The sequence below is a fragment of the Capra hircus genome (assembly GCF_001704415.2).
Source record: "Capra hircus breed San Clemente chromosome X unlocalized genomic scaffold, ASM170441v1, whole genome shotgun sequence".
Taxonomy (NCBI): Eukaryota; Metazoa; Chordata; class Mammalia; order Artiodactyla; family Bovidae; genus Capra; species Capra hircus.
Window position 1 is genome coordinate 5,286,324 of NW_017189516.1, and position 13,777 is coordinate 5,300,100.

General features: G+C 38.0%; 1 protein-coding gene and 1 non-coding gene across 2 annotated transcripts in view; both read right to left on the bottom strand.

Annotated features, from left to right (window-relative positions):
• Positions 1–13,777, bottom strand: part of CHM (CHM, Rab escort protein 1) — a 247,437-nt gene that overhangs the window by 67,795 nt on the left and 165,865 nt on the right. The window contains exons 10-11 of the mRNA XM_005700575.3: positions 7,147–7,251; positions 6,671–6,734 (exon numbers count right to left, since the gene is read on the bottom strand). Coding sequence (XP_005700632.1) covers positions 6,671–6,734; positions 7,147–7,251 — 169 coding nt within the window. The remainder of the gene's footprint in view (positions 1–6,670; positions 6,735–7,146; positions 7,252–13,777) is intronic.
• Positions 9,979–10,074, bottom strand: MIR361 (microRNA 361). Its single transcript, NR_129720.1, has one exon. It is a non-coding gene; the product is annotated as a microRNA 361 (primary transcript).

Here is a 13,777-nt window from a genome sequence, read left to right on the forward strand (position 1 = left end):
ATGATATCCATTTTGTGAATGTTGAGTTTTAAGCTAGGTTTTTCACTCTCCTCTTTCACTTTCATCAAGAGGCTCTTTAGTTCTTCTTCACTTTCTGCCATAAGGGTGGTCTGTGTATCTGAGGTTATTGATATTTCTCCTGGCAATCTTGATTCCAACTTGTGCTTCATCCAGCCCGGCATTTAACATGATGTACTCTGCACATAAGTTAAATAAGCAGGGTGACAATATACAGCCTTGAAGTACTCCTTTCCCAATTTGGAACCAGTCTGTTGTTCCATGTCCAGTTCTAACTGTTACTTCTTGACCTGCATACAGATTTCTCAGGAGGCAGGTAAGGTGGTCTGGTATTCCCATCTCTTGAAGACTTTTCCAGTGTTTGTTGTGATCCACAGTCAAAGGCTTTGGCATAGTCAATAAAGCAGAAATAGATGTTTTTCTGGAACTCTCTTGCTTTTTCCATGATCCAGTGGATGTTGGCAATTTGACCTCTGGTTCCTCTGCCTTTTCTAAAACCAGCTTGAACATCTGGAAGTTCATGGTTCATGTATTGCTGGAGCCTGGCTTGGAGAATTTTGAGCATTACTTTACTAGCGTGTGACTTGAGTGCAATTGTGCGGTAGTTTGAGCATTCTTTGGCATTGCCTTTCTTTGGGATTGGAATGAAAGCTGACCTTTTCCAGTTCTGTGACCACTGCTGAGTTTTCCAAATTTGCTGGCATATTGAGTGTAGCACTTTCACTGCATCATCTTTTAGGATTTGTAATAGCTCAACTGGAATCCCATCACCTCCACTAGCTTTGTTTGTAGTGATGCTACCTAGGCCCACTTGACTTCATATTCTAGGATGTCTGGCTCTAGGTGAGTGATCACACCACTCTTTCCTCTAAGTCTCATCAATTTATTTATGATTCAAAAATTTAAAAAGAGAAAAAAGAAAACATATAGGAAACAAAAAACGGCAGACCAGATACACATTTTAGACTGATCTCTCTGATGGCTGTGTAAGAGAACAGATTTAAAGGAGACAAGATGAGAGGCAGGGCAGTCAGGTAGAAGGAAGAGGTGATGAGCTCTGAAACCAGAGCAGTGAGAAGAAGGACCAAGAGGAAAGCAGACTAGTACAACTTCTAGGAAGTATACTGACAAGGACCTGGAGGGTCACGACATGTCTGAGATGGAAGCAGATGTTGGAAGGATGTCAGAGCTTTCATGCAACTAGGAAGCACTGGATGAGCAGTTTTGAAAGGGAAGATGGTGAGTTCAGCTCTGAGTATGTTCAGTTTGAGGGGTCCTTGGGATAGATGTCCAGTAGGAAATTTGGCCTTTGGGCTAACAGTCCCAGGAGATATAGACATGGAAGGCTATGCAGAGTTGCAAATCATAAAAGTACATGGAGTCAAGTGGCAAGCATGCAGAATAAGAGGTATGGTAGACTATACTCAGAACTCTGATGTGGCCTGATATTTAAGAGGAGGATAGAGCCCACAGAGGAAGCCAAGATGAAATAGCCGGACAGTTATGAGGAGAACCAGGAGAACAAAGTGTCAATGATAGCCAAACGAGTAGAGTTTCAAGAGAAAGGGAACTGTCAACACTGTCAAACATACCAGAAAATACTTAGGAGACAAAACCCAAAAATGTCCTGTGGTCCTGACTAGTATGAAGTTATTAATAAACTTACAAAGAGAAGCTGTAGTAGGAATTTGATAGTAGGAGCCAGGTTGGTTTAGAAATAATGAGAGGTAAGGAGCTGAAGGCAGCAAGCAGAGATACCATCTCAAAAATATTGATAAGGGCAGGGGAGAGATTGGATATTAGCTACAAATAGGTACAGACACAAAGAGCATTTTTCTTTCTTTTTTTTTTAAGTTTTTGGAACAGAAAATGCTAATACATGTGTACAGGTTGAGGGTAAGGTGCCAATAGTGGGGAGAGGCTGAAGATGTAGGAGACAGAGCAGGCATACAGGGTGGTGTGGGCACATGCGTGCGCCAAGGGTGCTTGTAAAAGGGATTGGCAATGGATAAGGAGGGGAGCTCCCTCATTAGTCTCTATGCTTGTGTATGTAAGTTGTGGGTGGTGAGGCAGGAGATCAAGGGCCACTGTGCTTTGGAGGTGTCCTTACTTTTTTCAGCAAAGTGACGGGGGAGAAGTTAGAGGGCTAAGGGTGGGTAAAAATAGTGAAAACTTAAGACTAGCTCTGAGGGGAGAGGGAGCTGTCTGAGGCCAGTGAGGAGCCAGCTGTTGGTAGGTATTCAGGGTTCTGCTATATGAGGTTGGTGCCACCAACACTGTGGTAGTGCCAGTCTATCTGGTTGTATAGTTTTCCCAATCAGCCCTTAGTGTTCCAAGTGTAGATCTGAGCTTCATCCAGGGATGGGACTTTCCTCTGTGGGTACAGAAGAACATTACATGGGAATTGAAGGTTTTGAAGGAAGAGCAGTTCGTAAGATCTACCATGTGATCTAGGACATGGAAAAGGAAGAGGGCAGAAGGGAGCTGGTAATCTGGGAGGAAACAGAGGGAACAAGGAACTGTAGGTCTCTCTTAAACTGTCAATGAGCAGGCTGGGTGGGGGTAAAAGAATGAAAGAGCCGAAAGGATCAGAGCAGATTAATGTTACTATAAACCCATGACCTCCAGACTCAGCTGGACCCCTCAACACTGCCCAGTCATCTGACCATGAGATAGGTCACTTTCCACAGTGATTATTTTACTCCTTTCCTTGAGCTCTGACCCATTCCCATACTCACACCCCTATTCTCAGGAGACGACCTCACCTTGCAACTTTTAAAAGAAAATAGAACCCACTGGATAGGAACTCCCAAGTTTACAAAAGTTCCCAGATTCACTCTTTTTTTCCCCTTTTTAAAAAAATTTTAATTTGGTGTTAGTTTGATTTTTTTCTCTCTTTTTTTAAATTATGAAAGAATGATAACACATTTATAGTAGATACAGAAAATAGAAAGTTACATACAGTTCTACTTTATATTACAAATATTTAAGTAGATAAATTAAGATTTTTGGTTGGAGTTTCAATATCAAACTCTCAAAAATTAAGAAAATGAATATACAGAAAAGTAGAAGGAAAAGCACCATGAACTAATTCACCATAATTAACATTTATACAATTTTCACACAACAGCAAGATACAAATTCTATTCAAGTTCCCTCAGACTATAAACTAGGAGACACTGAAACATATCCAGGGACATGAAACAAGGTACAAAAATTTTATAGTCTAAAGGTATTAAAATCGCACAGAGTCTGTTCTCTTATCACTGTGAAAATAGGCCAGAAATCAATATCAAAAGATATTTGGAAATAAGCCACATATTTTTAAGCACAGTGTGACATTTACCAAGAGAGATCTTTGACTTAGCCATTGAAAGCCTCAATGAAGTTAAAAGACTGAAAAAACACACACGGTGATTGCAGAGAATAAAGCAGATATAAAGCAGAGAATAAATGAGAAATTAATATCAAAGATACTTTAAAAACACCATGTAGGACCTCCCTGGTGGCCAGTGGTTAAGAATCCATCTGCCAATGCAGGGGACACAGGTTCGATCCCTGGTCTTGGAAGATTCCACATGCTGCGGGATAACTAAGCCCATGCACCATAACTACTGAGCCTGTACCCTAGAGCCTGTGGCCCACAACAAGAGAAGCCACAGCCATGAGAAACCCATGCACCAAAACTAGAGAGCAGCCCTCACTCACTGAAACTAGAGAAAGACCACATGCAGCAACAAAGACCCAGCACAGCGAAAAATAAATGAATAAATACATAAAATTAAAAAAACACATATTTGGAAATTAAATGTCCATTTTTAAATGATGGGTGTATCTAAGAAGCCATAAAAAGGAAAATTAGAAAATATGTGTAACAGAACAAAAATGAAAAATGAATTACCAGAATTTGTGCATGCAGTTCAAGGTGTTCATGCATTAACCCTCTTACTTCAAAGTGTCACATATCCCATCTAAGGACAATGTTTCTCACCTATTCTCTGAATCTCATCTCCCCTAGCCTTTATCTGGACTGTGCTGCATCAGTTATCTTCCTTTTCTTCTGGGAATCTTCAACCTCTCCTCTGCTGACCCCATTCTCATCAGCTGAAATACACTGTAACACTTCAAAGAAATGCTCTCTTCACTTCCACATCCCTCAGCAGAGATCACTGTCCTCTCTCTTGCTCTTCCCAGCTTAGCTTCTTCAGAAGTGTCTTTGTTTGCTCTCTTCACTTTTCTGCCTCTGTCACTCTTCAACCCATTCACAAAGCTTATGGTTTACTGGGAGATAGACAAGTAAACTGGCAATTACAGGACAGTATGATGAGTGCTACGATTTTACAACTTCTTGTTCACACTTGCCATGCTGAACTGTCCTTCCTATTTATCTGTCTGTATCTGTATCCGCAGGCTTCCCTGGTGGTTCAGTGGTAATGAATCCACCTGCAATGCAGGAGACGTGGCCAGAAAAGTGGCTTAGGTGTTTTGCTTGGGCTGTGAAGAAGGCTGAGCACCGAAGAATTGATGCTTTTGAACTGTGGTGTTGGAGAAGACTCTTGAGAGTCCCTTGGACTGCAAGGAGATCCAACCAGTCCATTCTGAAGGAGATCAGCCCTGGGATTTCTTTGGAAGGAATGATGCTAAAGCTGAAACTCCAGTACATTGGCCACCTCATGCGAAGAGTTGACTCATTGGAAAAGACTCTGATGCTGGGAGGGATTGGGGGCAGGAGGAGAAGGGGACAACAGAGGATGAGATGGCTGGATGGCATCACTGACTCGATGGACGTGAATCTGAGTGAACTCCGGGAGTTGGTGATGGACAGGGAGGCCTGGCGTGCTGCGATTCATGGGGTCACAAAGAGTCGGACACGACTGACCAACTGAAATGAACTGAACTGAACTGTCCATCTCTATGTTCCGTTGTATGCATGGGGCATGCTCAGTACCCTGCTTTTGCTCCCAACACCTTGTGTTTGCTCCAGGCTCTTCAAAAGTGGCAGTTGGGTTTTTTGGTTTTTGTATCTTTTGGGTCCATAAATTGTCCCAACTGTGTATGAACACAGTTTAGCCCCATATAGTCTCTCTGTATTTTTCTTTTTTTAAGAGAGAAGTCTGAATTTTATTCTGGGCATAATAGGAAATCACGAAAGGATTTTAAGCAGAAAAGACACCATCTGAAGTATATTTTTTGTTTTGTTTTCTTTTGATGTTTTGTTTTTAATTGACATTTTCATTGAGATCATTGTAGATTTACTTGCAGTTTTAAGAAATAATACAGAGAGAGCATGTGCTTAATTTAGTTTCCCCCCAGTGATAGCAATTTGTGCTGATCAAGAAGAGGTGTGTCCAGGTGCAAGCACTGCAGCAAAGGGTCCCACACCTCAGCCTGTCTCATTCCCCCTGAAGGATCTACACCCTTACTCTTAAGGAGTAATCAGTGGTAAAGAATTTGCTTGCCAAGCAGGAGACACAGGTTTGATCCTTGGGTCAGCAAGATACCCTGGAGGAGGGCATGGCAACCCACTGCAGTAGTCTTGCCTGGAGAATCCCATGGACAGAGGAGCCTGGTGGGATACAGTCCATGGGGTTGAAAAAGACTTGAACATAACTTAACAACAAAAGACAATCTCTATCCTACAGACTGCAAGCTATGAGGGGACAGATGGTATCCTGGTCAGCACTATCTCCTCAGAATCTAGCACACTGGCTGACATGTGAAAAGTACTCACTCTCTGTTGAATGATTAAATGAAATAATTTGCACCCACACTTAAAACTAACATATTTGTTTAATAAAATAGAAAGTTTCCAACTTAAGGAAATTTCAGAACCTATCTTAAGCAGTAGCATATATGTTAGATCTAACATTCATGCTTACTGAGTAAGCTGATTTTATCAGTCCTGTAAACTGTTGTCAGAAGGAGAAGGGGGCATTCTTTTGGAATTTACGTGTTCAGATTAAGGAAAAACCACAGGTATAAAGATTCCGCTGATGGAATCAGTGGTTATGAGGAGGAAGAGGGTACCAAAATAAACCATGGTGATGAGGAAAGCCTGAATTGAAAATGCATGCTGATGCTCATTCACACTAGGCCTCTAACAGTGAACTTACCACCACTGCTATAGGACTGGTTACCATTAAGCCTTTTCTTTCAAGATTTTTGTTGTTGTTGTTCAGTTGCTAAGTCATGTACAACTCTTTGCAACCCCATGGACTGCAGCATGCCAGGCTTCCCTGTCCTTCACTATCTCCCAGAGTTTGGTCAAATTCACGTTAACTGAGTTAGTGATGCTATCTAACCATATCATCCTCATCACATCCAAGATTTTTAAATGTTTCTAAATGCTTTTCTTCCCATAATAATATAATTTCAATTTCATAGTTGTAAAAAAAAAAAAAAAAACTAGGATGATTTCAATATTCCTAGAATAAATGTGTTACATAAGATGCAGTTAGTTGTTCCACTGGAAAGATATCTTTAAGAAACCAAAATTATTACATAATTGCCATTATGTATTTTTAAAATGCATTAAATGTATTATTAGCACATATTTTTTAATATATTTTATTTTACCTGTATTAATTTACAACATATTACCATGTAGATTAAGTTAGCAACATGTTACCAACAAGTACAGGAATAGAATTACCTGTTGATCTGAATCTGTTTTGAGAACAGATCTATCTGTAATCAAGACTGCCCTGGAGATCTGCCTGTAATGCAGAAAAGTTAATCAATGACTCAGATTCCATGGATAAATCTCATTTATATAGCTATATGACCACCATAAGTTATGTTTGAAAGATTTAAGTCACGATAAAAGTGTCACCTCCCCAAACCAAGTCAAGTTCTGCTTTAATCTTTTCTTGGCTCAGGAAGGGAGGATGTGTGACCTGCAGACAGACCCCAGCTGATGCAATGGAGTCAACATTAGGCTAGGTTCCCTTCAAACCAGAAAGAAACTTTATAAGAAAACAGTGGTAACACATTGAATATGTCTTTGGTTTGGTATACATCTGCATCTTACTTAAAGAACAGAACCATATAGAACTGTCAATGTAACCACACAGATGAATTTCCCTAAGTTTTACCTTCCCTTGCAGAGTGGCTGGAGGGGTACCTTACCTGTATTGCACATGTGAGCATGTGTTCTCAGACAAATAACTGTCTTCCACAAGGAAATGCTTAGAAATTATTCTCTGACCATACTGATCTATGATTGCTTTACATCTACAAAGAAGATAAGCACAGAAAAAAGTTATCATTGATGATTACATAATAAAGAAAACGAACATAATCAGCTAGCTACCAATCCTGAATCTAAAACTAATTTGTGAAAAGATTTTAAAATTGCCCACAAGTACACATTTTTGACACAAAACTTAAACTGCAGAATATATATTCTTGTTGCTATTTTGAATCATTTTAAACTATTAAGTGTGGACTAGAACTTAAATATTTATTTTGAATGCTATTAATAGTAAGAGGAAAGTTAGGACAACTATTATGCTATAAGCTTTTCTAATGTTTAAGAACATAGAAGATTTTTCTTTGTTTAGGCTTTTTTTTTTTTAACAGATCTAAGAAAAGGGAGAGGAAAAGTTAAGTATCTTGTTATATTATTTACAGCCTATAAAAGCCACTAAAGGCTTGTTTTTCTGTTAAGTGTCACTTTCTCTTTTGTTCAAGAATAGCTATTTTGCAACAAGTGTGATAATGTTTTAAACCAAAAAAATTGGGGGGAGGGATAGAGCTTTTTTAATATCTGTTTCCACTTTACTTCAGAGGATGATCATAGAAAGACTGTTTTCAAGTGCTGTTTCCAAATAAAGAAAACACTTATGCATGGACATTATCAGGTCTCTGTCATCTGATATGTGTTGGAACAATGAATCATATAGAACCCTCCATTGACCTTCTCTCAGTGTGTCTAGATAAAACGATGAAAATTAGAATCCATCTCCTTGCAGTGCCACAAGTTATAAATGTACTTTATAGGGTTCATTATCCAAACTAATGGACTAAGGGCAACATCCTTGAAATGGATTTACCAGCACTGACAAAGACAGTATGCAATATTTCAGGAACTATATGCAAATGTCTGCATGTTTCCTATATATTTTTATTATGGAAATAACACAATTTACTTTGTCATAGCTTTCCTTTTGAGACTAGAATTATTTTATTTGAAAAACACTTATGTGTTACTCCTCATAAAATGTAAACAAGTAATTTCAAACTGATGCCATATTTAAAATATATTAGCATAAATTAAAATATGCTACCCTAAATAAGAGCTATTTTTTAAAAAGAGCTATTTAACAGGCATAAAGGCATTAACAGTAAAATGACAAATACCCAAGACCAATAGTGAAAGGAATTTAATGTGTATTTTCCTAAAGGCAGATTATGATATGCTGATATTCTTGAATAAATGGCATGACACTGCCATCAGGCTGAACTATATCTTGTGATGTTAGATACATATATTTTTAATCAATTGGCTATATATTAGTAAATATATCAATATTTATGTGATTTTTTCCCATATCACTTCTACTTCCTTTCTCTTCCTCAGTTATATTTCTATGCATATTGCCTCACATTTCATCAAACTAGAGCTCCTGCTTTATAAAATACTTAACTAACTAAAGTATTTATATCTATTTTAAAAAATAAGTACTTAGCGATGGCACCCCACTCCAGTACTCTTGCCTGGAAAATCCCATGGACAGAAGAGCCTGGTAGGCTGTGGTCCATGGGGTCGCGAAGAGTCGGACACGACTGAGCGGCTTCCCTTTCACTTTTCACTTTCATGCATTGGAGAAGGAAATAGCAACCTACTCCAGTGTTCTTGCCTGGAGAATCCCAGGGACGGGGGAGCCTGATGGACTGCCGCCTATGGGGTCACACAGAGTCGGACACGACTGAAGTGACTTAGCAGCAAAATCAGAAAGGCAAGTTAGTCTCCTGGTTTATGTTTTTATTAATTTTTTTTTCTTTTTCTGGACCATGACATGTGGCTTGTGAGATCTTAGTTCTCCAAGCAGGGATCGAACCAGGGCCCCTGCTGTGAAAACGGCAAGCCCTAACCACTGGACTGCCAGAGAATTCCTTCAAGTCTTCTGTTTTAAAACATTCATACACAATTTAAAACACAAGCCACTTTGGCAAGGGAAAAGAGAAATCTGTTCATCCATCATGAAGCATCAATCCCTATTTGTCCTGCAAACACTGACAAGCCTCTTTCTTACCTTTAACTCAGAGACTATAGAAAGTCAAGAGGGAATAATCTGGGCAGAAAAAAAGAGGCTGTTAAAATCTTCTGTATTTTGACAAGGATTCAGGTTATACAGATTTATCATTTGTCAACATTCAGGTAATGAGCACTTAATATTTGGGTATTTTACCACATGTAAATTTTATATCAGAAGAAAAAGCTTTAAACAAATATTAAACTCTAGTTAATGATACACATACTGAAGTATTTAGGGGAAATTGTACTGCTATCTGGAATTTACTGTGAAATTTACTGTGAAATGGTGAATAGGTGAACAGAGGGATAAACATTTGGGTAGACATATGATTAAGCAAGCATGTTAAAATGTTAATTGTAGAATCTAAGTTGTGGATATACAGGTGATCACCCTGAAATTCTTTCCATGTTAGTGTAGAGTTTAACATTTTCACCATAAATTGGAAGAGGGAGTAATATTAGTATAAACCTCCTTGCTTATAGGTTTCCAAACACTAACTGGGCTGCTTTTGTGATAGCTATAGCTTTGGTGAAAGGCAGACAGTGATTTCATAAGTTATGGTATTAGCACTACTGGGGATCATTCAGAAGGGAAGGATGGGTATGGAGACTGGGGAGCTCAACTATGCAAGGATAATATGTCAATAAATGTGCCTATCTATGCTGAAGCTTCTGGATTAAAAAGTGATTCTCACAGGAGGAGGAGGAGGAGAAGGAAGCAAATCAGAATCACACCTGGGGGACTTTTTCAAATTATAAGTACCCCTGGAGATTCTGATAAGCTCCCAAATCCCAGGGAAGAATCACCATGGAGTGTGTCACAGCTACTATTGTATCTTTACACTATCCTAGGTGGAAAGTCAAGATTATTGCTATAGAAAAAAATACTGATTTCTGCAGAAATTGAGGTGACAGTCACATATGCCTAGTCAGCCTGATAGATGATAACAATACAACTTACCTGATAGTCTCATGCTAAAGTACTAAGGCTCTAGGCCTGAGCAAAGCTGTTCAAACCAAGACACATTTAAGTAAGTGATAAGATCTGTTTTCCCCTCAGATACTTACTGTCATATATTAGGCCTAATTGGAGAACAATGAGGAAAGAAATACAGATTTGGGACCTAGAGTTAGACTTTGCATTATAAAGATTAATATAAAAATTATGACATTCAAGTAATGGGAAACAACAAAAATACATTAAAATAGCCTCTGTTCACCCCTCCAACATGAACTTGAGGAAGCCATTAAAGATTAACAGCATTCTGAATTTAATTGAGGACCTTGCTGAGCCCCATAAATAGTAAATTGAGGAGGAACATGATAGGAGTTCCCAGTTACAGGGTGCAATGACCAAGCTGATCATAAGAATCAGTGAGGCCAGACAGAACATTTCTAGAGTTGAGCTTTCTAAATCACAACAGTTATGCAGTTCTTGGTTCAATAACATGAGGGCACAAATAGCAAAATTATGGTAAGAAAGAAAAGAATCAGCAAGATGAAAACTCTTTATCTGGAATTTGGTCCAGAAGATAAAAATATTAAAACAGGTATCCATTCTCTATAATACATTAATTAAAGGGATTAGAAGATTCCCAGTAACTGAAGGAAACAAAATAATACCCCCTGCTCACTATGTCCTTTCAAGCTTTCTCAAAAATATTATTTCAAATGCCACCTTTTCAATGAAACCATTCCAAAACGCCTATTACTCATTTTTCTTGGGTAAATATCTACTCCAACAGTCTCAAACATGATTATAACTCCAAACCTATGGCTTGGCTCTGTTGTAATCAATCCCAAGCTCTGTATTCATATTTTTAACTATTATCTACTTTTTTTCTGGAGAGACTCCAAATGCCTTTTTAACCTAGCATGCCCCAAACCTGAATTCTTCATGGTTCCTCACCTGCTTCCCTTCTTGGAAACCCTGTCTCAGTTAATGGCATGACCAGCAGTTACTAGAGTTTCCTTAGCTTAGAAATCTCTTTTCCCACATCTAATCTGCTACTCAATTTTGATTTCACCTTATAAAAACTTCTTGAAACTAGCCTTTCCTCAACATCTCCACTGACACTGCCCTAGACTCTTGTTAAAATTAATAAGATAATGAATGGATTGTTAGCATGCTGGTAATTTATTTGTTAAACATAATGTTTATGCCGTATGTGTGTGGCATAACAACCATGTACCAAGCACTGTTCTAAGAGGTGAAAGCTTGGTGGTGGGGGGAGCAGCAGAGTATTAGGGAATGTTCTTTGGAGGAAGTGATACATTAGCTGCTTTAAAAGCAGTTAAAACCAGTTAAAGCAAGCAAATAAGAACATTTCAATAGAAGCTCAGCACTTGCAGGGGAACAGAGGCAAGTAAGAGAAGTACAAGGAACCAAATAGGGAGAGAAGACAGATGAACCGAGAGAGGCAGGCAAAGGTCAGACCCCAGAGTCTCATGTGTCATGTTAAAGGGTCTTAGACTTCATTCTGAAGTGATAAAAGTCACTGAAGCTTTTTACATAGGGAAGGACAGAGCCAGATCTGCATATTGAACAGATTTTAATGTATAATTATCTAATTAATTTATTTGTTCTTTAATGTACCCCGGTAGACTCTAAGCTCCATGAGAACAAAGACCATGATTATCTTGTATTGTGCTATACCTCCAGTGCCTGGCACACAGATGACAGCTGTGCATGGATGACTGAATACATGATGGATGATGGAAGTATCCAATGTATATGAATAGTGCAGAAACAGAAACAAAGATCACAGAATCTCTGATTTTGCAGGTAAAGAATCTCTTTCCATCACAGTGCTTCATTCAAATCACTTCTAATTACAGAAATGGAATGTAAAAGTAACAAATCTAATCTTGTTATTCACCCATTTATAACTATATTACCATATGTAAAATAGATAGCCAACGGGAATTTGCTGTACAGCTCAGGAAACTCAAATAGGGGCTCTGTATCAACCTAGAGGGGTGGGATGGCGAGGGAAGTTCAAAAGGGAGGGGATATATGTATACCTATGGCTGATTCATGTTCAGGTTTGATAGAAAACGCATGTAAGAATTAAAGATTTTAAAATTTAAAAAAAAATAAAAAATTAAAATAAAAAAAAAGAAAACAAAATTTTGTAAAGAAATTATTCTTCAATAAAAAAATAAATTAAAAAAAACTACATTATAATCTGAAATACCATTAATTATAATCTGAACTCCTTAACATAGCACAGAAGGATCTTCCCAATATATCTCCTCTATGGGATTCCAAAGTATCCAATTACATTAAAAACTACTATTAGCTAACAGGTACTAAGCTCTTGCTATATGGATTCTACACACTTTATCTGTTCAATTAATACTCATAATAACCAAATGAGATAAGTACTGTTGTGTCGCACTTGAAAGATAAAGAAACTGAAGCAAAGAGAAGTTAAACAACTTGCTAAAGTTCACTCAACTAGTAAGTGGGGAAGCCAGGGCACAGATCTAGGCCTACATGACTTCAGAGCCTATAATCTTTATACACAAAGGCAAGATTCATGTTTTATTCATCTCTTTATCCCCATAGCAACTAGCATGTGATTGGTAGAGGTTAAATATCTAGAATATTACCACTACCATCTTGCAAATGGGACATAATAAAATACGAAATTCAGCGATTTTCTTATTTAATGAAAAATGGTGTTAAGAATCAGTCACCTCACCCTGAGTCTAACATACTATTTATTACTAACTTCCAAATACCTGGGAAAGGTACAGTTATTCCTGACATCAGAAAAAAAAAAAAAGATATCTTCAAGAAATAGTAATAGCAGGAAATCTAGTAAGTGAGACAGCTGAAGTTCACAAGAACACTAGCTGAAGTAATTAGATTCAGACTATTGGTTACAGACATGTCTGGCCGAGGTCATCCATACCCTACACTAGTATCAAATACTGCATTGTTAAATGGTGAAATCAAATTTACAGTTTTACATGGTCAGCATTCCTAAAAAGGAAAAGAAAGCTGCTCAACAGCATTCAGTGTTTCCCAAACAGTCAACAGAGGGCTTCAGTATTAGAATTTAATGAGAGTGTATAGAAAAGAACTCCTAATACATACGTCCTCTAAAAATTAAGAAAGCAGAGTCAAGGATAACACAGCCAAGAGAGCACAGTCAAAGTGGATCTCAGGAAAGTACATTAAACAAAAATGAAAAATAAGATATAGCTCAAAATAAGTATGAATTTAGTTACATATTTCATATTTCTCCTCTCAAAGTTTGTACAACACTTTGATGTATAATCACCATGCTAAACTCAATGCTATGATCATTTATGCTTCTATTTGCTTTCCTCAATGAAAGGTGAAAAGATAAGCACAAAAAAGCTATCATCAAGTTTTAATCTTCATTTTTTTTAACTTAAATCTATTGAGTATAATGGATGATAGGAACCTGCCTTGATTCTGGGGATACCATAGCAGTGAGATCCTGCCTTTTCTTACAGGTAATTTAC